We start from the raw sequence: 27,888 nt of genomic DNA, 5'->3' as shown, positions 1-27,888 counted from the left end.
CCAGTATTGTCCCCGACTCATCTGAATGAGCTGGGTAAACCAGGATCTTTTGGGCCAAAACGGTATGATGGCTATTACCGAGGCCTGATCCTGACGGATTTTCATCAATACCCTCGGTATCACGGAAAACGGAGGGAAGATGCAAGCCACGGTATCGACAGAGTATCTATCGCCAGGGGGTTGTCTTCCCGGTACAGGGAACAGAACCTCAGCACCTTGGCGTTGAACCTGGTTGCCATGAGGTCCACCTCTGGCATACCCCAACTGTGAACTAGCTGCCTGAAGACCTCCGGATGCAGAGACCACTCCATGGTCGGTAATCCTCGACTTAAGCGGTCTGCTATCATATTGAGGGAACCTCGGATATGAACGGCAGATAGATGGGAAAGGTTCAACTCTGCCCACCGAAGGATCACCCCGATCTCTGATAGAAGGGGTAATGACCTTGTGCCTCCCTGCTTGTTTATATAAAGAACCGCAGTCATATTGTCTGACTGGACTTTCACCGCTTTGCCCCGAATCTGAGGGGCGAAGTGAAGGAAGGCTAGCCGGATAGCTCGCATCTCGCGAAGATTGAAGGAAAGATGCCGCTCCGAGGGGGACCAGGATCCCTGCACTGGGGATCCGTCCAGGTGAGCTCCCCAGCCTACAAGGGACACGTCTGTAGTCAATATGACCCAATTTGGTTGGGTCATAGACTTCCCTGCTGGAAGTCGAAACCACCATCTGAGGGAAATCCGGGTTTGACCGGACAGGGAGCACAGGGTATCTAGCCCCGCAGGGCTGCCGTTCCATAAGTGTAAGACCTCCGACTGAAGAGGACGGAGGGCCATAGCGCCCAAGGGACTGTGTCCGCAGCCGCTGACATGAGCCCCACCATCTTCATGAGAGTCCGAATAGAGACTCGGCGAGGGACATAAAGGACCTTTGCCAGGTCCTGAATCCGCGCTTTCCTTTCTTGAGTCAACCGGAGGGACATCTCCACAGAGTCGACCACGAATCCTAAATAATGGATTGAAGATGATGGGCTCACATTGGACTTCTGCCAGTTGATAATCCAGCCTAGGCGGAGAAGAAAGGAGATTGCGACCTGAAGATGGTGGGTAAGAATCGGAACTGAAGAGGCTATGAAAAGCCAATCGTCCAGATAAGGAATAATAGTCAGACCTTGAAGTCTCAATGCTGCCACCACCGACACCACCACTTTGGTGAAGATAAGGGGGGCAGAAGAGATTCCGAAGGGGAGCGCGGTGAACTGAAAGTGCCTGCGAACCCCTGAAATCTGGACCGCGATCCTGAGAAATTTCCGGAAAGCGGAATGGATCGGAATATGAAGATAAGCATCTTTGAGGTCCAGAGTAGCCATGACATCCCCGAGGTTGAGGATATGGGCGACTGACCTTATGGTTTCCATGCGAAACCTTGTTTTCCTTATAAATCGATTGAGAAATCTCAAGTCGATGATAATCCGGAGGTCTCCTGTCTTCTTGGGAACCAGGAACACTGGTGAGTAAATGCCTAGGCCTCTCTCCCCTGCCGGCACCTCCTCTAGGGCTCCCTTGGAGATATAGTCCTGGATGTAAGATTCCAGGACCACTTGTTTGGCCGGCCCGAAGTTTCGTGTAGCGACGAATCTCTCTGGGGGGAGAGAGAGAAAGTCTACCCGGTACCCGACGGAGACTAAGTCCAGAACCCAAGGGTCTGCGATCAACTGATTCCAAGAGTCTCTGAAATGGGAGAGACGGCCCCCCACGGGCATTTGGGGGAGTGGTACGGGAAAGTCTAGAGGAGACACTGCAGGGACAGCAGGGCTTATCCAAGAGCCTCGAAGAGGCCCATAGTCAGGAGGGTTTTGCCTCCTTGGCGGGTTTACGGGAGCGCCTCGAATATTTACGAGACGGTCCCCCCCAATCTCTGCGCCTAGACTGCTGCCCCGGACGTCCTTCGCGCTTCTTTTCCTGTCTGGGGCATCCCCGAAAGGGCTGCTGGGGGAGGCTCTTCCCCTTTTTGTCGGAGAGCCCCTCCATTATCTTATCCAATTCGGACCAAAACAGCCTGTCTGGTTCGAAGGGGAGCCCACAAAGGTTAAACTTGGACACGTTGTCCGCGACCCAAGGTTTCAGCCAGAGTGGTCTGCGGGCAGCCGAAACTAAGGCCATAGTTTTGGTGGCCAGCTTCAGCTGCATCTGGGTGGAGTCAACTAAGAAGTCCATAGCCAGGTTGGCTGATTTAAAGGCTGCCAGGATATCATCCCTGGATACACTCTGGTCCACGTCTGTCTGGATCTGGTTGAGCCTAGAGCGTAGATAGGTGGCTACTTCAGTGGCCGCAATCGAAGTTGATGCGGAGGCAGCGGCCGCCGCATGACTCCTTCTAAGGGTGCACTCTGCCCTCCGATCTAGAGGGTCCTGCAGACTAGACCCATCATCTGCAGGGACTAGAGTGCGCCGGGACAACTTGGCTATAGCCATGTCCACCTTGGGAACGGAACCCCACGATTCCACCAAGGGTTTAGCCATTGGGTACATGAGTTTAAACTTTCTAGTGAGAACTGGACCTTTCTCAGGCTTTCGCCATTCTGTGCGCATCACAGAGAGAAGGGTCTCATCCGCTCTGAAGACACGCTGTGTCCGTACGGCGGGATCGGAGGACTCCCCAATGTCAACATCATGGTCCCCCGACCTGATGGACTTAAGTAACTTCTGCGTCTTTTCTGGAGGGAAAAAGCAAGAAGTAATTTCTTCTTCCTCGGAAGAAGACCCCACCGAACAGGGGGTAGGTCTTTCGACTGGTGCGACTGGAGCGACCACATCCATGGGAGTCTGAGAGGGTCCTGGTAACCTCTCATTAAGTAAACGCACCACTCCCTTAATGGAATCATCCACGTATGTCTTCGTCCACTGAAACATTTCCTGCATCGTGGGTTCCGTGGATGCCGTGCGACAACTCTCACACCTAGAGTAGGGACAGCCGTCGTTTAAGGGCGTGTTGCAATCAAAGCACGCCAAATGCTTCCTCTTGGCCCCAGTTTTTCGCTGATCCGGATCCTTGGGGGAAGCCATAGTCTGTAATTGGAAAAAAAGACAGGTCATAACACCTACAAAAAATTGGAGGTGAAGAAACAAGACCTTAAGGGGGCCCACCAGCACTAGAGAAATATAGAGCTGCAGAACACAAACCCACGTCAAGCAATACTATAAGGATATCACAAGGCACAGGGAACTCCTGAGCTAGCTTGTCAAAGCGATGCAACCAGAGCACTGAATGACAGGCTCTGGGCGCTTAAAAGGAGGAAGCCCCGCCCCCTGGGCGGGTCCCAAACCGTAAGTATCCTAGAGATATGAGAGAGCCAAAAAACTAGCTCAATATGCTTTGGGTAGCTGCCCCGGGTCATCCTGGATCTCAGGATGTATATAGGGGAGCAATTCTAACAAGTAGGTGAGGAAGAACCTCAAACCGCGCTGTGAAAAAACCGGAAGTGACGTAGCGCAGCTAGTGCGCATCACTTCCGGAAGATGGCGGCGCCCATAGCGCCGCACGCATGTGGCAATGGGAAGGAACGGGAGACCAGGAGAAACTTGAAAGGAGAGGGGAGGGGGACACCCCGCTCCCCGACGGTCCCCAGGTATAGAAAAATCGCCGCAATCCGCCTGAAATAAAGGCAAAAGAGAGCCATGATAAAACGGGGCGATCCTTTACAGAAAGAAAGGAGCCCTTAACAATCTCAGCTACCAGAAGGAGCGATACGCCAGTCCAACCTGTCCAAAGGACAGAAAAAAACACGGTGGGCTGGGGGGTGATCTCCTCCCTTTCAGGGAGCTGAAGATCGTTTATTGGTTCTTGGGCTCATTAAAATTCCGCCGGTCCTACCAGTCCACAGGGGCAGTTAACCCCATCTGTGCTGCTGGTAGGACGTAAGGGAATTGATATTTTACTGTGCAAGCCTTCTACAAGATCATTAATAAATATATTGAAGAGAATAGGGCCCAATACTGACCCCTGAGGTATTCCACTAGTGACAGTGACCCAATCTGAGTATTTACTATTAATAACCACCCTCTGTTTTCTATCATTGAGCCAGTTACTTACCCACTTACAGACGTTTTCTCCCAGTCCGAGCATTCTCATTTTATATACTAACCTTTTATGTGGTACAGTGTCAAATGCTTTGGAGAAGTCCAGATACACGACATCCATTGATTCGCCGCTGTCAAGTCTAGAACTTACCTCCTCATAGAAACTGATTACATTTGTTTGATATGACCGATCTCTCACGAAGCCATGCTGATATGGCGTTATTTGCTTATTTCCGTTAAGATGCTCTAACATAGCATCTCTCAGAAAACCTTCAAACAGTTTACCCACAACAGATGTTAAACTTACCGGCCTATAGTTTCCAGGCTCTGTTTTTGGCCCCTTTTTGAATATTGGCACCACATTTGCCATGCGCCAGTCCCGTGGGACATTCCCTGTCAATATAGAATCTGCAAATATCAGAAATAAGGGTCTGGCTATGACATTACTTAATTCCCTTAGGATACGGGGGTGTATGCCATCCGGTCCTGGCGATTTGTCTATTTTAATCTTTTTAAGTCGCTGTTGTACTTCTTCCTGGGTCAGACAGGACACTTTTAATGGGGAATTTATTTCAACATTCGGCATGTCATCTGACAGTTTATTTTCCTCAGTGAATACATTGGAGAAAAAAATATTTAACAGCTTTGCTTTCTCCTCGTCGCTCTCTGCGACTCCCCCCTCATTACTCTTTAACGGGCCGACACCTTCAGATTTATACTTTTTAACATTTATATAATTGAAGAACATTTTAGGGTTAGTTTTACTCTCTTTGGCAATTAATCTCTCGGTCTCTAGTTTGGCCGCTTTTATTAGTTTTTTACATGTTCTATTTTTTTCCTTATAGTTTTTTAGTGCTTCCGTGCTACCTTCCTGTTTTAGTGGTTTATATGCTTTCTTTTTGTCATTTATTGCTTTCTTTACAGTTCTGTTTATCCACATTGATTTCTTTTTGTTCCTTAACCTTTTATTCCCATACGGTATGTACCTCTCACACTGAGATTTTAGGATGCTTTTAAAGATATCCCATTTTGTGGCTGTATTTTTATTTATGAGGACTTTATCCCATTTAGTTAGGCCTATGGCCTCTCTTAGTTGGCTAAATTTAGCTTTTTTGAAGTTTGGTATTTTTGTTCCTCCCTGTAGAAACGCTCTTTTGAATGATAATTGGAAGGTTATTACTTTGTGGTCACTATTTCCCAGGTGTCCCCTAACCTGCACGTCTGTTGTTCTGTCAGGCCTATTGGTTAATACTAAGTCCAGAATGGCCGTCCCTCTAGTCGGGTCCTGAACCAGTTGGGAGAGGTAATTGTCTTTGGTTATTGCCAAGAACCTGTTTCCTTTATGAGATATACAAGTTTAAGTTTCCCAGTCTATATCTGGGTAGTTGAAGTCCCCCATAATAACCACCTCATTATGATTTGCCGCCTTGTCTATCTCGTTTAGTAGTAGATTTTCTGTGGACTCTGGTATATTAGGTGGTTTATAGTAAACTCCTATTAGTAATTTATTATTGTTTTTAGCGCCATGTATCTCTACCCACAGTGACTCCACAGTTTCATGTCCCTCACTTATATCTTCCCGGAGTGTGGGCTTTAGACAGGACTTTACATAAAGGCAGACCCCTCCTCCTCTCCTGTTTTGACGATCCTTTCTAAACAGGCTGTAACCCTGTACATTAACTGCCCAGTCATAGCTATCATCCAGCCATGTCTCAGTTATTCGCACTATGTCATAGTCCTCCTCACACATCACTAATTCCAGTTCACCAGTTTTATTAGTCAGGCTTCTGGCATTAGTATACATACATTTGAGAGGTTTATGTATATTTTTTACTCTACACCTTTCCTTCTGAACTGTTCTAGTCCCTCCTTCCATTCCTCCCCCAGTCTCACTACCTTGCCCCCGGTCTCTATCTGCACTATCTTCCCATTCTATAACATAATTTCCCTCCCCCCCAGTCCCTAGACTAGTTTAAACACTCCTCCAACCTACTAGCCATCTTCTTCCCCAACACAGCTGCCCCTTCCCCATTGAGGTGCAGCCCGTCCCTACGATAAAGCCTGTAGCCGACTGAGAAGTTGGCCCAGTTCTCCAGGAACCCAAACCCCTCCTTCCTGCACCAGTTCTTGAGCCACTTGTTAATTTCCCTAATCTCCCGCTGCCTCTCTTGTGTGGACCGTGGTACAGGTAGTATTTCGGAAAATACTACCTTTGAGGTCCTTGCCTTCAGCTTTTGACCTAAATCCCTGAAATCATTTTTAAGGACTCTCCACCTACCCCTAACTTTGTCATTGGTTCCGATATGGACCATGACTGCTGGATCTTCTCCAGCCCCTCCCAGTAATCTGTCAACCCAATCCGCGATGTGTCGAACTCTAGCGCCAGGAAGACAGCACACTGTTCGGCGATCACAGTCTTTGTGACAGATTTCCCTATCTGTTCCCCTAATAATTGAGTCTCCCACTACCAGCACCTGTCTGGCCTGCCCTGCTCTCCTGGTCCCCTGCTTACCGGAGTTGACATTCCCCTAACTGGCAGAGGAAGTGTCCGGCTGCGGCAGTGCCATCCCTGGACTGACATCCCCCTCATCTGCCAAACGTGCAAACTTGTTGGGGTGTGTCAGATCAGGGCTAGCCTCCCTGCCACTCTTCCCTCTACCCCGCTTTCTAACTGTTACCCAGCTAGCTACCTCATCAAATATGTGAATCAATTCTAGACAAATCAAATTTATTACAAATTTCACTAATAATTTGCATACTAGGGAATCTGAAACACTTGGTACTTATTTCAGGCAAATTGCTCAACCTGGCAGCTACCACTTTACAGGCCAGAAGATAGAAAAGACAAATATGGCATCTTTTTTGGAATGGTTTTCATAAAAAAAAAAAAAAAAGTACAGTGCAGTTCATGTTTAAAAAGGCTGTTTGTTACCACTGACTGACATCTGTTTACCCATAGCTAAATATGTTGCTGTTACTTTGTCATTACTAATAGTGTTGGGCGGCATGTCCCATATTTGAATTCGCAAAATTTAGCGAATATTCAAAAGAATATTTGTAAAATATTTGCGAATATTCGAATTCGTTATTATTTCGCATATGCGATAATTCAAATTTTCACATCGCATAATACATATTATGCGATACATTTAACACTCTAACCCGACAAGCGTCACTTCACTGTGTTGTTAGAATATACCATCGGATCTAAGTTTTCCGTACGTTCGTGAAAACTCAGTTCCAATGGTATATTTTAACTAACTAGGGTTAATAGCATTTTTCAAAAATTCGCCTATTAGCTGGCTGTTAGATAATTTGCCTATTCGCTATATTCGTTTATTCGCTACATAACCACCTAAAATATGAAGTGTGATGAGGTTGTTCTCGCGCACGTGCGCGCGCATTATAGGCGCGGTTTATCGCGAGTACGTCAGGGTCAATCAATAGCATTTTTCAAATATTCGCCCAACCGCTGCCTGTTAGATAATTTGCCTATTCGATATATTCGCTTATTCTCTCTATTCGTTTATTCGCTACATACACCACCTAAGTCAGTGTGTTGCGATTGTGCGCGCGCATTATAGGCGTGGTTTATCGCGAGTACGTCAGCTCCATTTTAAGAGTGAATCTTCGACCTCTTCGAGAAAATGGTGGGCACAAGATTCCATGACGAAGAGGATGAACTCCTGCTTACCGTAAGTACAACACTTCATGTCATAACATTTTTAATGCATGTTCGCACCATATCTGTATAGTATAGTAATTATTAAGCAATAGCATGTTTACATATTCGCGCATGCGCAGTTATGCGCATATATCTGCGCACTAAATATAACTTTATTTTTAATCATGTCTGATTAGATAATCATCATTGTTGTAATAAGTATTGTTTTGACATCACAGCACTTTGTAAGAAGTATGTATGTATGTATGTATATATGGACAGCAAAGAAATATTATGCACATTGCATATACATTTTCCTGACACACACTGCATACCACACACTGCATACCACACACTGCATACCACACACAAACACATAGAGCCAGATTTATCATTCCCCCGACAGCTCACTCCACTTTCACAAATGTCTAAAGTCAGTTTTAGCCAATTCAGATTTATGATCATCCCTTTTTACGGTAGCAGTTTATCCGTCAGTAAGCAGCTTTACAAAAGTCGCACATCCTTACGAAAAAGTTGCATGTTCTATTAAAAACTCTCATAAGATAAGCATGGTCCTCACTGGAGTGAACTAGCGCATTTTTTTTTGCAACTTTTTAAATAGTCCCAATAGTAAATGTGTCTAGAGATTCATCTACATAAGAAAACACGCCCACTTTCATAAAACTGGCGAGCATAGTGCAGAGCAGGAGAAACTCGCAAATTTGTGCGCAGTTTTAGCGTTTGCGCATTTTCTTGCGACTTTTGCACTCCATTATTCTGACTTGAGCTAATGATAAATCTGGCCCCATGTCTTATTGGTCTGGAGAAAATTTAAAAATTTCTTCCTGCAATTATTTGCTGGTTCATTTAGCGTTACCCAGGGTGCACCCCATATTGTACCGTCGCTTCAGTAGACAGGTACATATCAGCTCAGCTGGCCAATATCCGATTGCTCAGACCCCACCCACATACAATCGCAATACAATCCGATCTTATAATGTAAACATTATGCGCATATATCTGCGCACTAAATATAACTTTATTTTTAATCATGTCTGATTAGATAATCATCATTGTTGTAATAAGTATTGTTTTGACATCACAGCACTTTGTAAGAAGTATGTATGTATGTATGTATGTATGTATGTATGGACAGCAAAGAAATATGCACATTGCATATACATTTTCCTGCCACACACTGCATACCACACACTGAATACCACACACTGCATACCACACACTGCATACCACACACAAACACATAGGGCCAGATTTATCATTACTCCGACAGCTCACTCCACTTTCACAAATGTCTAAAGTCAGTTTTAGCCAATTCAGATTTATGATCATCCCTTTTTACGGTAGCAGTTTATCCGTCAGTGTTGAGGAAGGGTTGAGACGTATGCATATATATCCATGCATGCCTGCAAACACGTGCGGGCATGTATGGTATATATGTGCATACATTAACCACAGCATCATGGGACGATGTGCGCAGATGTGCCCAGCATCTGCGCACGTCTGCCCATGGTGATCCCCAGGGGCTCATGGTGGCCCCTGTGGGAAATATGTGCCTCCTTTAGACCGTGCCCCTTATAATATATATATGGCTGTGGCCCCTTATAACATATATATATCCCCTTGTATATGTGTATATATATTATCAGGAGGACATATATGTGTATCTGCCATGGCTCTCCCCCAGGTGTGTGTGTATATATATATATATATATATATATATATATATATGGGCCTATAACTGCCCATGTATGCCCCCAGGTTTATAATGAGTATATATATGTATATAGATGCGCCCCAAGTATCTATATACATATATATATACTTAAATTTCCCAGGCGTCTGCAGGGGGGTGGATATGTCTCCAGGTGGCTGGTGACTTCAAGGGTTGAGGCACTTTGTTAAGTTTATCAGCCTATTTACTATGCGGCCCCACCTTGTGTTTGTGACATGGCTGGACGCGTGGTGCTGCTAGCCTCAGGGGGCCAACTGGCATGCATACGTCACAGTCACACCATGATGTCACATACCTGAGAAGGGGGGAGGTGGGGGTTTCTGAGGCTGATATAGGAGCCTGAAACCAGGAAGAGGGTCCCTCTTGCAACCAGACTAGATTCAGAGAAACATGAGGACTGCTGCCTGAAGGAAGAGAGGCCCATTTTGGCCCTGGAGATGGCTGAGTATACGCTGGCATGGCATTGTACCTCCCTTGCAGTGCCAACCATATTCACCCCCCTTATTTCCCTACCACTATCCTAACCCTTTGTATCCCAGACCCCATGCTGCCCCTTGTAACCGCTGCCCCTTGTAACCCCTGATATCCCTTATCCATTAACCCCTGCTGCGCCAGTCCCCTGTTAACCGCCTTCTCCTACTCTGCCCTGCTGTGTCCCTGGACCCTTGCTGTATCCCTGGTTAACCCTTGCAGTTAGCCCCGCTGGTTAACCCCTGCATCCCATGGTTAACCCCTGCTCTGCTGCTCTGTTGAGCATGCAGCTGCTCTGCAAACAAACTGTATAACCCTCTTGTAACCCTGTAGGGACAGTATAGAGCTAGGCGGGTGGGTTGTTATACTTGTATGTGTGTATTGTATAGTTAGTTTATGGGTGGAATTGGGAACTTGTAGCGTAGTTTGAGTATTGTATATGTGTAGTGCTGTGTATTGTTAGTGTATTGCGTGCTTAGTGTGTTAAATAAATACCGTTATATTTGTATCCTTTGTGTAGCGTGTACTTGTTAGCGGTAGCGAGTTAGTAAGGCGCATGCAGCTAGCATTAGTGATTAGTGTAAAGCATAGCGAAAGTATTGTGTATTTATTATATAAAGGCATAAATAGGCGGAGTCTTCACTAGACGGCTCCTCCTATTTATGAATATTAATTATCGATATTCGCATAATATTGGTAATTAATATTCCCCCTTTACATTGGCGAGTCAGGCCCACTGCTTAGATTTTGAAATCTGTGTTTGGTTTTGAGGCTAGAGGTCGGTTGTCCTGTGAATTGTCAGGCAAGAGAGACGTGGTCAGCGGTCTGAGCGTCTAGGAGAGACGTGTTCAGCGGTCTGAGCGTCTAGGACCTGATAATTCGGACAGGTAACGCGACTCTTCCTCACAGCACCAAGCGCAGATCAAAATCTTTAGCAGAGAATCTATAATTGTTCTGTGAATTAATATTTTGCTATTTGCTTTACACGGTCACTGCATCGCTCAAGTGATTGCAAGGGAGAAGAGGACACGTCACTGGAAGAGATCCATCTTCGTTGGAGCAGCGTACAAAGTCAGGCTGGTCGGGAAGAGGCGATCCGGGAAAATGGACTTCTTCCAAGCAGCTGCGAGGACAAAGAGGTACGGCCCCAAGGAGAAGATGGACGCTCATCCAACGGTGAGTATGGACTTCCCCACACTGCAACACTTGAGCAGACACAGCACGTTCAATCCCATCCTCCCCACCACATACAAGTCAGCAGAAATGCTGTGGTCCGATTTGTTGGCACAGGCTTGTAGTTATGACAAGCTTTGTGTTAACAAACGGACGGTGTTGAATAAGGCCACTAAACGGCTTTGGATGCTAGCCAAACTCGTTCATACGTTTGAGGCTAGCATCTGTAAGCCAAAGGAAGTGGCGCTGGTGTCTCAGTCAACAGAGACAATTCCTCCGGCTGTTCACTGCCAGTGCTGTGCCAATAATTCCGACCAGGTTTCGGCATTGCGGGCACAGCTGGCGGAGAATGTGCAGTCTACTGTTGACCGAGATGCGCAGGTGGCTCGAATACAGTCACAATTAGTAGAGCTGCAGAGGCAGAAGGAGGAAATTGAGGCTCAGTTGACTCAGTCTTATACTGAGGTCAAGGCCTTCAAGGAGCGCACTGCCTCTACTAGTGTGACGGTAGCCAAATTGAAGGCTCAGGTTGCTGTAAGCTCCCAGATAATGACTGGCATGCAACAGGTCATCACCAAGTTGGTGCCGGCCCTTTCTTTTCCCATAAAGTCAGGGTTGGAATATCCCAAAACTTTGCCCTATGCAGGGCAAATAGGGGGGAGAGTAGTCTGTGACAGGCCAAATCACCAGACCAAGCCTGTCCAGACTAACAGAGATTTTTCCCTGACTTTGGGGAAAAGAAAAATCGTGAAAAGTGCCTCCCTGAAGATGGAACAATTCAGGGAGCGCGGTTGCGGTGTGGATGGACCTAAGCCATGCTGGGCAAACATCAAATGTTTTGCGTGTGGTGGCTTGGGTCATATAGCGAAGCACTGCAAAGCACACAGGACAGAAAGCCCAATCAGGTGCTTCAGGTGTGGGAACAAAGGACACATTGCAAGGAATTGCCCTTGTGCAAGTAATTGCAATGTGTCCAGTGATGGGAGGCAGGTAACAAATGGTGCAGCGGGGTCTAGTCAGCTTGGCCATAAAGGGGTAACCTCTCGGCAGCATCATCAGCTACTCAGGGGCCAGAGTGGCCAAGCTAGGCTAGGCAACATTTGACACCCCTGTACTATTTGTTACACCGTTTGTTCCCTATACATGTCCATGTTGTGTGTTTTTGTTGTCCATTGTAACGTTCTTTTTGATGTTGATGGTGGTCCAGTGTTATACTGTGGATCGAGAACGTATAGGGTCGCGATCAGATAATATCACACGGGAAATCCTGCTGGTCGGGAGAAGGCATAAGGACCTTCTTCATGCAGCACACAAAGGATGATGTGATATTATTCTGGGCAACCAGGGTCTCGGATCGATGCGGGTAACACTGTTGTGATCAAGGTTTTCGGTAGGGCTGTGTTGCGCTGGGGACTGGGGCGGACAGACAACATTGGTGTAATGTTGTGCTGCGCACTTAATTCTAGTCCGAGCAGGTAGCACAACTCTGATAGGGATTGGACGCGGAGTGTTTGGCAGCAGAGTGTGGACTGTGTTCTTGTGTTGTGGGGTCCTGAGGAGCCGGGGCATGCCTATGCCGTTGGTTCTGCGGGCCTCCACAAGATGGGATCACAGGGGGAAGTCAGCCTGGGTACACATGAGTGGACAGGGATGCGGTGCCATCAAGATGGTGCTTTGTCCACAGAACTCCAGTTATCCTAACCTAGTAGGGAGGCCATCCTTATCTGTTGGTGCAGAGGGATGTGTAGCAGAGGACACGCTCCTCTGAAGGTAGGGTGTTCAGTCACCAGTGTTGGGATAATGAGGAGTCCTGTGAGACAAAGGGCAGCCCAATACCTTTCTCTACCCATGGGTCAAAGGTATTGGTGCTGGGAATTTTTGTACATTTAACTGCACCGTTAGGGAATAAATTCCCCTGGGAGCGCCTGGTATTTTCTTCTGCTATAGGTTTTATATGGAGCGGAAGAAAAACCCAGGATAGGCCACGGAAGAGGCCAGCTATTCCCCCTGACACTCTTGGGAGACTTCAGAGGATCCCACTGGATTTTGGCAACCAAGCGACCTCTGCCTAGAGGTGTTCTAGAGATGGAAGACTGTGCCACAATCCAGCGGGAGCATTATTTAAGGCTCTGGAGGAAGATTCGGAGACGTTCGAGTGGAAGAGCATATTATCACTTGTTTCACCCAGTGAAACTTCTTCTGGTTCTGGTGATCGTCGGAGGGTCAAGGGACTTATTGACCAAAATACACCAGAACCAGACAGAACTGTACAGAACTATCCGGAGGAGGAGGCTCAGGACATAACCAAACATGGTTCCTGTAGCCAAATATTATTGTATGGACACACATTGTTTTCTATGAGGGTTCGGGATGTAACTTGTACTACCCTGAAACCCCATAGCACATTGTATTTATTGATTTTGTTGATTTTGTTTGTCGGTCGATGGTGTACGCATAGACACTCTAGGTACAAATGTGTGACAGCCCAAAACTCGCCCAACGCACTGCGGTGAGCTATCATTTGACTGTACACATTTGTATCCTATAGTCATTTCCCATTGACACAGGGGTCTACGACCTACCTGTGTTTTTGGAGGTAGAGAGGAATGCCAGGTTGCATGAGTCTCTATGGGTACACACATGTAATGGAATTTGGTGGTGTTGGGAGGGATGTAACATGTATTTTGTGTGAATGGGGATAAGGTTAGGTCACGATAGGGACAGGCATCATTAATTTGCCACCTTGAACCCTGGAACGGTGAAGTTCTTAAGGGAAGGGATGGATGTGTAGTGTGGCGGAGTGTTGTCCGCAGTAGCATTTAGGTACTATGACATCACCGCTTGAGAGTCTGATCTGCCTTGTAAAGACCTATTAATCTGTCCACGGGAGAACCGCACCCGTCAAGATGGAAACAGACGTTGGAAAGTTGTGATAGAAGAAAGTTGGGACTGAGACTGTGAGGGTGAACCCGCTCCAGATGCCTTGGAGGCGGGCCATACCTGAAGATCGGCAGAACGACCGAGAGACTGTGGGGGTGTGGCCACTCCAAAGTGGGGATGGCCGACACTAAAAGACTGCGAAAGAAAGGCCAGTTAAAGACTGCGAGGGTGAACCCGCTCCAGATTCCTTGGAGACGGGCCATACCTGAAGATCGGCAGAATTACCGAGAGACTGTGGGGGTGTGGTCACTCCAAAGTGGGGGTGGCCGACACCAAGAGACTGATAAAGAAAGGCCAGTTAACCGAGAGACTGTGGGTGTGTGGTATCCTAAAGATGTCAAGAAGAAGACTGTGTATCCTGTGGACGGAGGAGTAGGTTACGGTGAAGGGCAGGTCGGAGGAAAATGGATTAGGGATGTCTAAGTACCTAAAGAACAGTGTACACTACAGTTCTTCCTGAACTTCCACCTAGGATGGGGTTGAGGGGGGGGGGGCAAATATATCTCAACCCGTTCCCCCAATATATTGTCGTATTATATAGTCCGACAACAGGGGGATTGTTGAGGAAGGGTTGAGACGTATGCATATATATCCATGCATGCCTGCAAACACGTGCGGGCATGTATGGTATATATGTGCATACATTAACCACAGCATCATGGGACGATGTGCGCAGATGTGCCCAGCATCTGCGCACGTCTGCCCATGGTGATCCCCAGAGGCTCATGGTGGCCCCTGTGGGAAATATGTGCCTCCTTTAGACCGTGCCCCTTATAATATATATATGGCTGTGGCCCCTTATAACATATATATATCCCCTTGTATATGTGTATATATATTATCAGGAGGACATATATGTGTATCTGCCATGGCTCTCCCCCTGGTGTGTGTATATATATATATATATATATATATGGGCCTATAACTGCCCATGTATGCCCCCAGGTTTATAATGAGTATATATATGTATATAGATGCGCCCCAAGTATCTATATACATATATATATACTTAAATTTCCCAGGCGTCTGCAGGGGGGTGGATATGTCTCCAGGTGGCTGGTGACTTCAAGGGTTGAGGCACTTTGTTAAGTTTATCAGCCTATTTATTATGCGGCCCCACCTTGTGTTTGTGACATGGCTGGACGTGTGGTGCTGCTAGCCTCAGGGGGCCAACTGGCATGCATACGTCACAGTCACACTATGATGTCACATACCTGAGAAGGGGGGAGGTGGGGGTTTCTGAGGCTGATATAGGAGCCTGAAACCAGGAAGAGGGTCCCTCTTGCAACCAGACTAGATTCAGAGAAACATGAGGACTGCTGCCTGAAGGAAGAGAGGCCCATTTTGGCCCTGGAGATGGCTGAGTATACGCTGGCATGGCATTGTACCTCCCTTGCAGTGCCAACCATATTCACCCCCCTTATTTCCCTACCACTATCCTAACCCTTTGTATCCCAGACCCCATGCTGCCCCTTGTAACCCCTGATATCCCTTATCCATTAACCCCTGCTGCGCCAGTCCCCTGTTAACCGCCTTCTCCTACTCTGCCCTGCTGTGTCCCTGGACCCTTGCTGTATCCCTGGTTAACCCTTGCAGTTAGCCCCGCTGGTTAACCCCTGCATCCCATGGTTAACTCCTGCTCTGCTGCTCTGTTGAGCATGCAGCTGCTCTGCAAACAAACTGTATAACCCTCTTGTAACCCCGTAGGGACAGTATAGAGCTAGGCGGGTGGGTTGTTATACTTGTATGTGTGTATTGTATAGTTAGTTTATGGGTGGAATTGGGAACTTGCAGCGTAGTTTGAGTATTGTATATGTGTAGTGCTGTGTATTGTTAGTGTATTGCGTGCTTAGTGTGTTAAATAAATACCGTTATATTTGTATCCTTTGTGTAGCGTGTACTTGTTAGCGGTAGCGAGTTAGTAAGGCGCATGCAGCTAGTATAGTGATTAGTGTAAAGCATAGCGAAAGTATTGTGTATTTATTATATAAAGGCATAAATAGGCGGAGTCTTCACTAGACGGCTCCTCCTATTTATGAATATTAATTATCGATATTCGCATAATATTGGTAATTAATATTCCCCCTTTACAGTCAGTAAGCAGCTTTACAAAAGTCGCACGTCCTTACGAAAAAGTTGCATGTTCTATTAAAAACTCTCATAAGATAAGCATGGTCCTCACTGGAGTGAACTAGAGCATTTTTTTTTTGCAACTTTTTAAATAGTCCCAATAGTAAATGTGTCTAGAGATTCATCTACATAAGAAAACATGCCCACTTTCATGAAACTGGCGAGCATAGTGCAGAGCAGGAGAAACTCGCAAATTTGTGTGCAGTTTTAGCGTTTGCTCATTTTCTTGCGACTTTTTCACTCCATTATTCTGACTTGAGCTAATGATAAATCTGGCCCCATGTCTTATTGGTCTGGAGAAAAATTAAAAATTTCTTCCTGCCATTATTTGCTGGTTCATTTAGCGTTACCCAGGGTGCACCCCATATCGTACCGTCGCTTCACTAGACAGGTACATATCAGCTCAGCTGGCCAATATCCGATTGCTCAGACCCCACCCACATACAATCGCAATACAATCCGATCTTATAATGTGAATATTAAATAAAATATTTCCACCTTCTAACAAATACTTTTTGCTGTGTTTTGGATGATATTTATTAATAATCCTTGTATTTCCTAAATTTTGTAATACATGTTTGCATCTTTATCCTGCAGCGCATGTTGAAGAAGGGTTATGACCGGACCCGGAAGCAGGCCGAGAAGAGGGCGATTGTCGTGGGGGTTGTCAAGGCCTTACAAAAAAAATTTGGACGGACCCACGACGAAATGCTAATTGTTAAAAAGTGGTCTGACCTGAAAAGGAGGCACCCGGACTGGGTCAAAGAGCACAGTCAGAGAGTCTGCCCTGGTACTTTTTTTTTTTTTATCACCCGTTACAAATTATTACTTATTTTTACCTGTTGTGAAACATAGCAAATCATCCCTTTACCTCATATATCTCTATCTCGCTGTGAGTGTATATATATATATTTATCCACACAGCGCGGTAGTCATATATGATGTAACCGGCTGATTTTGTACTTTGCACACAAACACACACATAATAATAAATATATGTGTGTGTGTGTGTGTGTGTGTGTGTATATCTAGATAAACAGCAATCATCAATCTGTATTAGGGCTGTTTCACACGAGCAGATGCCGTGCGTGACATCCGCTACGTGAATGACAGCCAAGACCCGATTCACAAGTGCTCAATTTCATAATTTATTTTTCTGAACTGACTTGAGGACCCATTCATCTCTAAGGGGGCTGCACGATGTGCATCCCGTCTCCAGAAAAGCGGACCCGCACTTCTGGGTCCACATTTCAGTTCTTAAAAAAAAAAAATGAACAAATATATTTTTGCACTAAATATAACTTCGTCTTTTATGATGTCTGATTAGATATTCATCATTGTTGTAATAAGTACCCTAGACAGGTACAAATCAGCTCAGCTGGCCAATGTCCGATTGATCAGACCCCACACACAATCGCAATACAATCCGATCTTATAACGTGAACATTAAATATAATATTTGCACCTTCTAACAAATACTTTTTGCTGTATTTCTGATGATATTTATTAATAATCCTTGTATTATTGTCCTCAATTGAGGCCAAGAATAGTCATATTATATTATTGACATTGACGTGCAGTCTTCAAAATGCGTCACGCACATTGCCGGTGTCCTTTTTTTTTTTTTTTTGTGTGGGTGGATATGAAAAAGACATTACGGACGTTTAAATTGAGCCTAAATCCAAACGTTGTGTGATTTCAGGGCTTCCAGGGCCAACGGTCAGCCGCCGTCTAACCACGGCGGATTTGGATGTAGTGGAGGTCTCCACAGAGGAGGATGAGCAGGCGGGCCCCTCCCACAGTCCTCGAGGTGCCACCAACCCACCTGATGTGGGGATTGTTGTGGAGGTGTCTGACGAGCCCGGACCCTCTCAAGGGCCAAAATCTGGCCCAGCTCCTGCTGAGGAGGAGATCGCCACCCCAGCTCCTGAAGAAGAGGGTGAGGCGTTGGTTACCACCCCGCACCAGGAGGGTAAATATGTGCACACATCATTGTAATTATGTATACATCACATATTTAGAAACATTAACCCTCAGTACCCCATGCCCATTTCTACTTTAACGCTAATTAAACATTTTTCTTAAATATTAAACGGTATCTATGTTTGTGCTAATAACTTTAAAACGAGTTTACTTTTCATGGGCATAGTTCTATCTTATCGTTACACATTGTACTTCATGACAGTGGTAAAATTTAGTCAAAATTTTTATGGCATCTTTGTTAAAAAAGTAACTAATCTAAAAAAATATTAGAAATAAAATTATATAATCAAAATAAAAATTTCAATTGATGCTACAATATAGATTAATAGAGATTAAATAAATGTATAAGTTTACAATCGCCATATGCATATATCATGTTTATATAATTTATTAACAGAAATATAATTCAATAACAGTTTGGTTATGCAGTCACTTTTTGAGGCCTACATAGTGTCAGCGACAAATAAATAACCCCATTTCAGAAACCACACACCCTCTATTTAATCCAAATTTATTCTATAAAGTCTGTTAATTTAATTGTCCAACGGTAATCTATTAAAATGTTAAAAAAATATTAAAATAATTTGAACAAATTATAAATTACAAACTATTTTATTTGAAAACATTGTAGTGTTTAAATCATAAAAAAATCTTAAACGTATTACAAACAATATGTATATTTACAAACAGTTGTGCACAAAACCCTTAACTTTGGTCGCACAGCAGGCTTCAGACTGCAAGGAGCACAATATGGCTTTAGGCTAAAGGATTTAAATTAATGGTAATTGGGAGCTATGTCGCATGTTAAGAGAAGACACCCTTATGTGACCCTAGAGTTGAAAACAAAACAAAGTGATTCAATTAGGCAAACTACACCCCTCAATGAATATGCTAAGCAATTAGATCAATCCGCAATTTTACATAATGAGCCAATGATTGTCTTCTAGAAAAAAACATTCAAATTGACAAAAAAAAAGGAATTTACACACATTTTTTTTATTAAATAAGTGGTTACAGGACTAAATGCACCCCACATTTAGTTCCACTTTTAGCATATAATTCACCTGAACACCACCACATATGTTAATTTATTTAATTGGCTGTAGAGTTGTAACAGCCAATATCAGCGCTTGCAGGGGAACAAAACACTGGCGTCCCCTGCTTCACCTCTAAGGCAACAGGTACTGTTGTACAGTCTTTTTTAGCATTTGTCACCTCCACATGACACCTACTTACCCCCCCCCCCTTTCAGCTACGTAGCAGCAATGCTTATGTCTTTGAAATACGTCCAATAGGAGAGATCTAGACAGCAGGTGTTTGACAAATACCTGAAAAGGCCTTATTTTATATAATTGGCTAGCTGCTCTGGACTAGTAGATCAGCTATTAGACCACGGTTAATGAGCCATTTTGTCCCCAGGGCAAATATTTTATATTTGGCACAAAAATAGTACGGAGCAATTTTGAAAGTCATGAAACACTGCACCCTACAATTATATAGCAGGTGATGAAGATCATAAAAGTAACAATAATAATGGGACAACAAAAACCACAGTAATATCAAACAACAGACATGCACAATAACTCTTTAATCTACATAAACTAATATTATATAACACAGCAAATTTAATTTAAAACTACTAAAATGTCACTAAATAATCTAATATATAACTACATTTATTATGGTATACTTTAAAAATGACACTCAAATTATCTGCACTTAACTACATACTACACAAAATTCAATAAATGACTTATTGTTAATTGATATATTTATCTCTTGTGTTTTCATAACAGTAATCAAGAAAATTTCTGCAAAAATTGCTCTAATGCAAAAGAGGCATGGGAAAATCAGGCAATTAAGAGCCCTCATTCAAAAATCCCAAAGAATGCTGCAGGAATTTGAATGCCAATATGGGGAGGACCTGAAGGAGCTCGCAAGCCTGCAGGAAGAACTGCAAAAGTTCCCTTAATTTTATTCTAATATTTTTTTTATTAAAAAAGTTTTCTTAAGTTATATTGATTCCATACTTATTTTTCTATAAGGTTATGTTTTTGTATAATTTTAACGGCAGACTTATCAGTAAAGGAGCCTTTAGTCCACGTTGAAAGTCAGCAGGGTTCGGACAGACAACAGCAGTAGGTACATCTTAATAGTGTAGTATAAGGCCTACACATAAATACGTTTTTTCATGACAGCAGCAGCAGGTAGTGTTGTATTATGAGGCATATACATAACAAATCAACTTGATCAAGACAGCAGCAGCAGGTAGAGCTATAGTATTCTGAGGGCTACAAGTCACCTTTAAATGTACAGCAACAGGAGCAGCAGGTATTTATAGTGTTTTATTATGAGGTATATACATAACAAATCAACTTGATCAGGACAGCAGCAGCAGTTATAGCTAACGTTATATTCTGAGGCATACAAGTCAGCTTCATCTGGACAGCAGCCGTTGGTAAAGTTAACATTGTAGGTTGATTAGTAAATTGAAAAATCAACTTTATCAGGACAGCTGATGGTGTTGTATAAGGACTTCACATAGCTACAAAGGACAAACAACTAGCTTGACATAACTCTGTATGATAATGACAGACAGCATCTGCAGCTGGTAGATATTAACGGTCGAGTATAATCTCATCCTAACTCAGCAGGACAGGCTGCAGCAGGTAATGTGTATTCTCAAAAGGCTGAATGCTAACTCGCCATGATCAGAACAGACAGCAGCAGAATCCGCAGTAGCTAGATATTAACAGTGGATTATATGGCCTACACATAACTCTCAATGATCAGGACAATAGAAGAAGTCAATGCTAACGGTGGAGTATAATGACTACACAGAATTCTGAAGTATCAGGCCAAGATCAGCATGCAGTAGGTAAGTTAAAGTAGTATTCTAATTACTACACAAAGTTTGGCATAACTAAGCAGTACTAGAGAGTGTCAAGTTATTATATTGCAGCAGACAACATTTTTTAACAGATGGGGATGTGGAAGACGGATTATAAAAGTATAAAAAAACAGATTGAACCCCCAAGTACAGCATGTGTATTCATTGCTTACATATACAATGTTGTCCTAATAAAATAAACTATCTAGATCAAAAAATTATAACAGTTCATTATTATTATATTTTATTGAAAAGGCCAATATAACATTGTACAATAAATCATTTATCAAAAAAAAAAGATTGTTGCCCATCTTGGCTCGTATGATGAAAAGTCGGGTTGCAGCAAGTCAGTTTAAAGATCTTCAGGAACCAGAAGCCATAATTGTTGCTCCTACCAGAGAGCTGATCAATCAGATTTACCTAGATGCTTGGAAATTTGCATACGGAACTGTCGTTCGTCCAGTTGTAATCTATGGAGGAACACAAACGTCTAATTCACTGCGCCAGATATTTCAAGGCTGCAACATCCTTTGCGCGACACCTGGGAGGTTACTGAACGTTATTAACAAGGAGAAGATTGGGTTTAGCCAAGTGAAATACCTTGTTCTGTATGAAGCTGATCGTATGCTGGACATGGGTTTTATGGAAGATGTAAGAAAATTGTTGTCAAGTCAAGGAATGCCAAAAAGAGAAGAAAGGCAAACTTTAATGTTCAGTGCCACGTTCCCTACGCCCATACAAAATCTTGCTAGAGAGATTTTGAAGCCAGATTATCTGTTCATGGTTGTCGGACCAGTTGGTGGCGCGTGCAGTGATGTCGAACAGCAGATAATTGAAGTGGAAGAGTATGGAAAGAGGGCTATGTCACGGATGATCCGCGAGAATATTGAACCGTCCTCCCAATATTATCAATATTACTCTCCCTTATTGATCAGTAGGTCTATTAAAAATGAATTATTTCCCTAGGCCCCAGAACCTACAATTTGATTACTCAGAGCGTCTCCTTCTGTTTACCCAGAGAACAACATAGCCCTTTTGTTCAAGTCAGTCAATAGATGCCCAGCAGATAACGCAATTACAGCTGGTTTTCTTAGGTTGTCAAAATAAATTCCTTTCTGCAGAGATATCACAGCTAGGTGTGAAGACTACACCTGGGGGGAAACATTTGGTGTTGCTGCCATAAGGCGTTGGTAAGATAGCTTGATTCAGACAGGCCGGCACCAAGGTTCCTAGATTGACACATGAATCTGAGATATGATTTTTACCTTTTTAAGTGAGACCATGCATCTTACGGACGTAAAAATTACATCATCGTGTCACTCAGAATTCACTGGACATGTACATATGGCAAATATAACTCTTGGAGATGCCCAGATAAAGTTATGGTGTTACCCCATCAGAGAACCAGTTATAATAGTCATATTTGGTATCCCTGGACTCCATATTTTGTGTGGAATGTGAATGTGTGCTTGTTACTTGTGTACAGCGGAGACATCCCGAGATATGGCACATACCATATTTCAGGACTGGCATTCATCTCAGGGATACAGCCTGCCCAGCAGGCGGACTCTCAATTCCCCGCCTTGATTCTTGGACCCTTTATAACAAAGACCTAGAATCTGCTAAAGGAGTTCTCCACTTTTAACAACACCTGAAGAGGGCCTCAGCCAGAGAACCCGTGGGCTGTAGGCATATTACACTGGACAAAGGCTTCTTGGACTTTATCCCTGCAACGGACTATTTCACCAACGGACATCTTTTCTGCGGAAACTAAGTATTTTCTTTCTTTTCTCCCTTTTGTTTATTGGACTATACTTTCCTTGATTATTGTGTTATAATTACTGTGCATCGTGATAATTTGTATTGTATATAGATATATAATAAATGACCTCCAAGTCATTTCTCTAGCCATATGCCTGTTTTCAAACACTGCAAAAACTTACCCTAGCCTCTCCGAAGAGAAAGCTACTCGGTTCTGTTATCTAGATAGTGGGTTCCTTGCTCCCATAAATTGCAAGGTGGTGGCAGTTAAACTACCCTGTGTGTGGTTCTGGTCCGGTCGCGCACACGCTTACTTGCGATCAATCGGCGGTCCACTCCCTGCGCTTTCAGCCTATTGACTGTATGGACTCAAGTTAGACTGTCGGTGTGCTGACAGTGGCTGGGAGGCCTGTTTGTGGATTGACCACTAGGGGCGCTGTTACGATTTCGTGACGTATTGTGGCCGTGGCGGTCGCAGTTCGTCAGAGGCTAAACTGCTCAAACTTTTACAACTCATAGGCCATGAGCGCACGATGGTTTTTGTGAAAACCAAAAAGATGGCGGATTTAATTGCAACATTTCTTTGTCAAGAAAAAATCCCCTGCACAAGCATTCACGGGGACAGAGAGCAAAGAGAGCGGGAGAAAGCTCTGGGCGACTTCCGCTCTGGACAGTGTCCTGTGATTGTTGCCACGTCTGTTGCTGCCAGAGGATTAGATATCGAGAACGTCCTTCATGTGATAAATTTTGACATCCCTGGCGATGTTGACGAATATGTTCACAGGATCGGCCGAACCGGACGCTGCAGCAACACTGGAAAAGCCATTTCTTTTTTTAATAAGATTGGTGATGACGAGCAAAAAATTGTCCGTGGACTAGTGAAAGTTTTAACCGATGCTCACCAGGAGGTACCTTGTGCCGGCATACATACATAATTCCTCTGGGTAGCCATCTTATATGCTTCTGGCATATGTAAAAAAACAGTGAACTCTCATCTTCCTGAAGCCTGGGTCACCTATGATATAGATGGACACTTTTATTACCACTACTCTGTGAGACCGGCTATAAAAGGTCATAAAGGCTATACCAGGCCCAGGTCATCCTGTCCTTTAAGATATACCCCGGTCACGTGAGGTCTATGTGTGTGCACAGACTCCGTCACAGACCACTACGTCACAGCTGTGGGATCCGGAGCAATCGGATCCATAGTTCGTGACAGTACCTGCTTGGCTTGAAGAGATGGCGTTCAGTGCCCATGGCATGCCAACCTTTAGTTCACAGCCAAGCAAATTTGCTTCAGTGGATAGCAGGAAGAGAGGTGACTTCCAGGAGGACAACGGTTACAGCAATGCTGGCATTTCACAACCTGCAGCGCGGGCGGCAGCGGAGGAGGACAAAGATTGGGGCTAGTCGGACATGGTTAAGCAGATGAGACATCCTTACAGATTCAGTTTTACATGAAACAATATGTTGTATGTTTGTAAAAATGAGAATTTTGTTTATCGCACTCCAGTATTTAAGGTAGTAATTTGCCGTTAGGAAATTTACTTATTTTGGTTCATTGTAAATGGCTGCTCTGAAAACTTTAGAGCACAAAATTAAAGTTTTCTTTCCTTTGAAAAAATTATTGTTTAACGCACATTAATTAACCTTTGTGTGAACACACTATTACCTTTCAAATGTATTATTGAACAAAGCTTTAGATTACAAAATACAAATCTACATTCAAAATGTATAATAAATATATATAGAGTATCAACCAAATTTTAACAAAAAATAAATGTATACTTTTGAAAAAGTATCTTTATATTAAAAAAAGTATCAAATTATCCATACTGTGAGCCAAATTTCAACCTCAATAATACAATATTGCATAGTGAAATTGTCTTCAGTTATATTAGTTTGATTATTTAAAAAAATGTGAAACATCAAATGTGTCTGAAAAAAAAAAAAAAAATATTGATGAGTCAGCAAAGAAATAACTAGCATGATTCTGATATAGTGTCCGTTTGTTAAACTGGACATGTTGGAGCATAGCTTCCTCAAAAAAGACATCAACATGTGATGCAATGAGTAGAATCACTCACAAAATGGTGACATGGCTTCAAGATTATTATTCTGTCAGCAGTTAATTTTGAAAGATTAAAGTCTATTATTATATTACACTAGCATGTGAAAATAATCATTATATAATTGTCAAGAAGTAAGATTACATTTAAATGTATATATCTATATATACATGTGGCAATAACGCTCCATTACCAAAAACGGATTACCACACGGATGAGTATAACGCCAGTAACACCCAACCATATAGAGAGTTTAATACGGAAGCCAGGCATCCTTTCCAGGACAACCGACAACGCCATGTTAGAACCTAAGTCCGTATTAAAATAATAAATAAAACAAAAAACTTTCATTAGGTTTATCAATCAGTCTTATAGAATGTTAAGTGCACAAAACCTTTTGAAAATGGAAGCCCACATGCGGTCCCCACCTTGCTAAAGTAAGAACCACAACATGGGCGCCAACAACCCAATTAAAGCAAAATTAAAATTTTTAAAATAAAATAAAACAAAATAAATTACAAACCGGATTCCAAAAAAGTTGGGACACTATACAAATCGTGAATAAAAACTAAATGCAATGATGTGGAGGTGCCAACTTCTAATATTTTATTCAGAATAGAACATAAATCACGGAACTAAAGTTTAAACTGAGAAAATGTACCATTTTAAGGGAAAAATATGTTGAATCAGAATTTCATGGTGTCAACAAATCCCCAAAAAGTTGGGACAAGGCCATTTTCACCACTGTGTGGCATCTCTCCTTCTTCTTACAACACTCAACAGACGTCTGGGGACAGAGGAGACCAGTTTCTCAAGTTTAGAAATAGGAATGCTCTCCCATTCTTGTCTAATACAGGCCTCTAACTGTTCAATCGTCTTGGGCCTTCTTTGTTGCACCTTCCTCTTTATGATGCACCAAATGTTCTCTATAGGTGAAAGATCTGGACTGCAGACTGGCCATTTCAGTACCCGGATCCTTCTCCTACGCAGCCATGATGTTGTGATTGATGCAGAATGTGGTCTGGCATTATCTTGTTGAAAAATACAGGGTCTTCCCTGAAAGAGATGACGTCTGGATGGGAGCATATGTTGTTCTTGAACCTGAATATATTTTTCTGCATTGATGGTGCCTTTCCAGACATGCAAGCTGCCCATGCCACACGCACTCATGCAACCCCATACCATCAGAGATGCAGGCTTCTGAACTGAGCGTTGATAACAACTTCGGTTGTCCTTGTCCTCTTTGGTCCGGATGACATGGTGTCCCAGATTTCCAAAAAGAACTTCGAATCGTGACTCGTCTGACCACAGAACAGTCTTCCATTTTGCCACACTCCATTTTAAATGATCCCTGGCCCAGTGAAAACGCCTGACCTTGTGGATCTTGCTTAGAAATGGCTTCTTCTTTGCACTGTAGAGTTTCAGCTGGCAACGGCGGATGGCACGGTGGATTGTGTTGACTGACAATGGTTTCTGGAAGTATTCCTGAGCCCATTCTGTGATTTCCTTCACAGTAGCATTCCTGTTTGTGGTGCAGTGTTGTTTAAGGGCCCGGAGATCACGGGCATCCAGTATGGTTTTACGGCCTTGACCCTTACGCACAGAGATTGTTCCAGATTCTCTGAATCTTCGGATGATGTTATGCACAGTTGATGATGATAGATGCAAAGTCTTTGCAATTTTTCGCTGGGTAACCCCTTTCTAAAATTGCTCCACTATCTTTCTGCACAACATTGTGGGAATTGGTGATCCTCTACCCATCTTGGCTTCTGAGAGACACTGCCACTCTGAGAAGCTCTTTTTATACCCAATCATGTTGCCAATTGACCTAATTAGTGTTAATTGGTCTTCCAGCTCTTCGTTATGCTCAAATTTACTTTTTCCAGCCTCTTATTGCTACTTGTCCCAACTTTTTGGGGATTTGTTGACACCGTGAAAATTTGAATCAACGTATTTTTCCTTTAAAATGATACATTTACTCGGATTAAACGTTTGATCTGTCATCTACGTTCTATTACAAATAAAATATTGACATTTGCCATCTCCACATCATTGCATTCAGTTTTTATTCACAATTTGTTTAGTGTCCCAACTTTTTGGGAATCCGGTTTGTATTTTGGTGAATGAAGCGTAAAACCGCATGAATGTATTAAACGGAAAATTTTTTATTCTATCTATATTCCAATCAAATTCTTGACAATATACGATGAATAGTGCACATTTGCAAATATTAAACATGAACACCATTTTATGAAAATAATAATACTCAATACTTGTCATATTACAAGGGCTAATAAGTGGTCCATGCTGGTTCTCCTTTGCATGATCTTGAAAAAAAAATTCCACAGTTAGATTTTAATAATTTTGTATATTTCAGACACATTACTTGGCAGCATTAGGCGAGACAGTAGCAGTAAAATAGTAACGCAACAGTAGAAGTTATACAAATCAAAGGGCCAAACAATTAAGGATAACTACTGAAACTACCATTAAAACAGAAAAATCTGTTATCTAAAGGCCACACAACTAAACTCTTCAGGAACAGGGCAGACAAAACCAGGTAAATGTAGACACCATAGTAAAAGGTCTACACCAAGTTCGCCTAACCCTGCAGGATAGGCAGCATCATAATTTAATGTTAAAATTGGAGAATAAAGAGTAATTAGAAATACATGTTCAGGACAGACAGATGCAGCATCAACTAGATGGAATTTTGAAATGGTCTACACATAACTTGGCACAACTCAGTAGGAAATGCATAATCAACATTTAAATATAATGATGTAGTGTAAGGACTAAACAAAAATCAGCCTGATCAGCAAATTCAATAGCAGCATCAACAGGATGGAAGATGGAAAATGTCTAGTAAAAGGCCTAGCTCCGAATAACATATCAGGACAGTCAGCAGCACGTTCAAAGTTGGCAGCAGCAATGTGTACTGCTAAATGGGAAACTAACAGGCCATGGGAAGCCCATAA

At 43.3% G+C, this 27,888-nt stretch overlaps 1 protein-coding gene across 1 annotated transcript; it reads left to right on the top strand.

Annotated features, from left to right (window-relative positions):
• Positions 1 to 21,404: 21,404 nt before the first annotated feature.
• On the top strand, positions 21,405 to 24,251 carry LOC122925961 (probable ATP-dependent RNA helicase DDX4). Its single transcript, XM_044277354.1, has 3 exons — positions 21,405 to 21,938; positions 23,330 to 23,749; positions 24,051 to 24,251. Exons 1-3 carry the CDS (start codon positions 21,405 to 21,407, stop codon positions 24,249 to 24,251), a joined length of 1,155 nt encoding a protein of 384 aa, XP_044133289.1.
• Positions 24,252 to 27,888: the final 3,637 nt, after the last annotated feature.

This window comes from Bufo gargarizans, chromosome 2, assembly GCF_014858855.1.
Source record: "Bufo gargarizans isolate SCDJY-AF-19 chromosome 2, ASM1485885v1, whole genome shotgun sequence".
NCBI classification, from domain to species: domain Eukaryota; kingdom Metazoa; phylum Chordata; class Amphibia; order Anura; family Bufonidae; genus Bufo; species Bufo gargarizans.
The sequence above is the reverse complement of the archived record's forward strand: the minus strand, read 5'-3'. Positions and strand labels throughout refer to the sequence as shown.

Coding starts and splice junctions, on each gene's coding strand:
- LOC122925961 (XM_044277354.1), top strand. CDS start 21,405: ATGAAAAGTCGGGTTGCAGCAAGTCAGTTTAAAGATCTTCAGGAACCA. Junction 21,939..23,329: donor TGGAAGAGTATGGAAAGAGG/GCTATGTCACGG, acceptor AGTTCGTCAGAG/GCTAAACTGCTCAAACTTTT. Junction 23,750..24,050: donor TAACCGATGCTCACCAGGAG/GTACCTTGTGCC, acceptor TCGGATCCATAG/TTCGTGACAGTACCTGCTTG.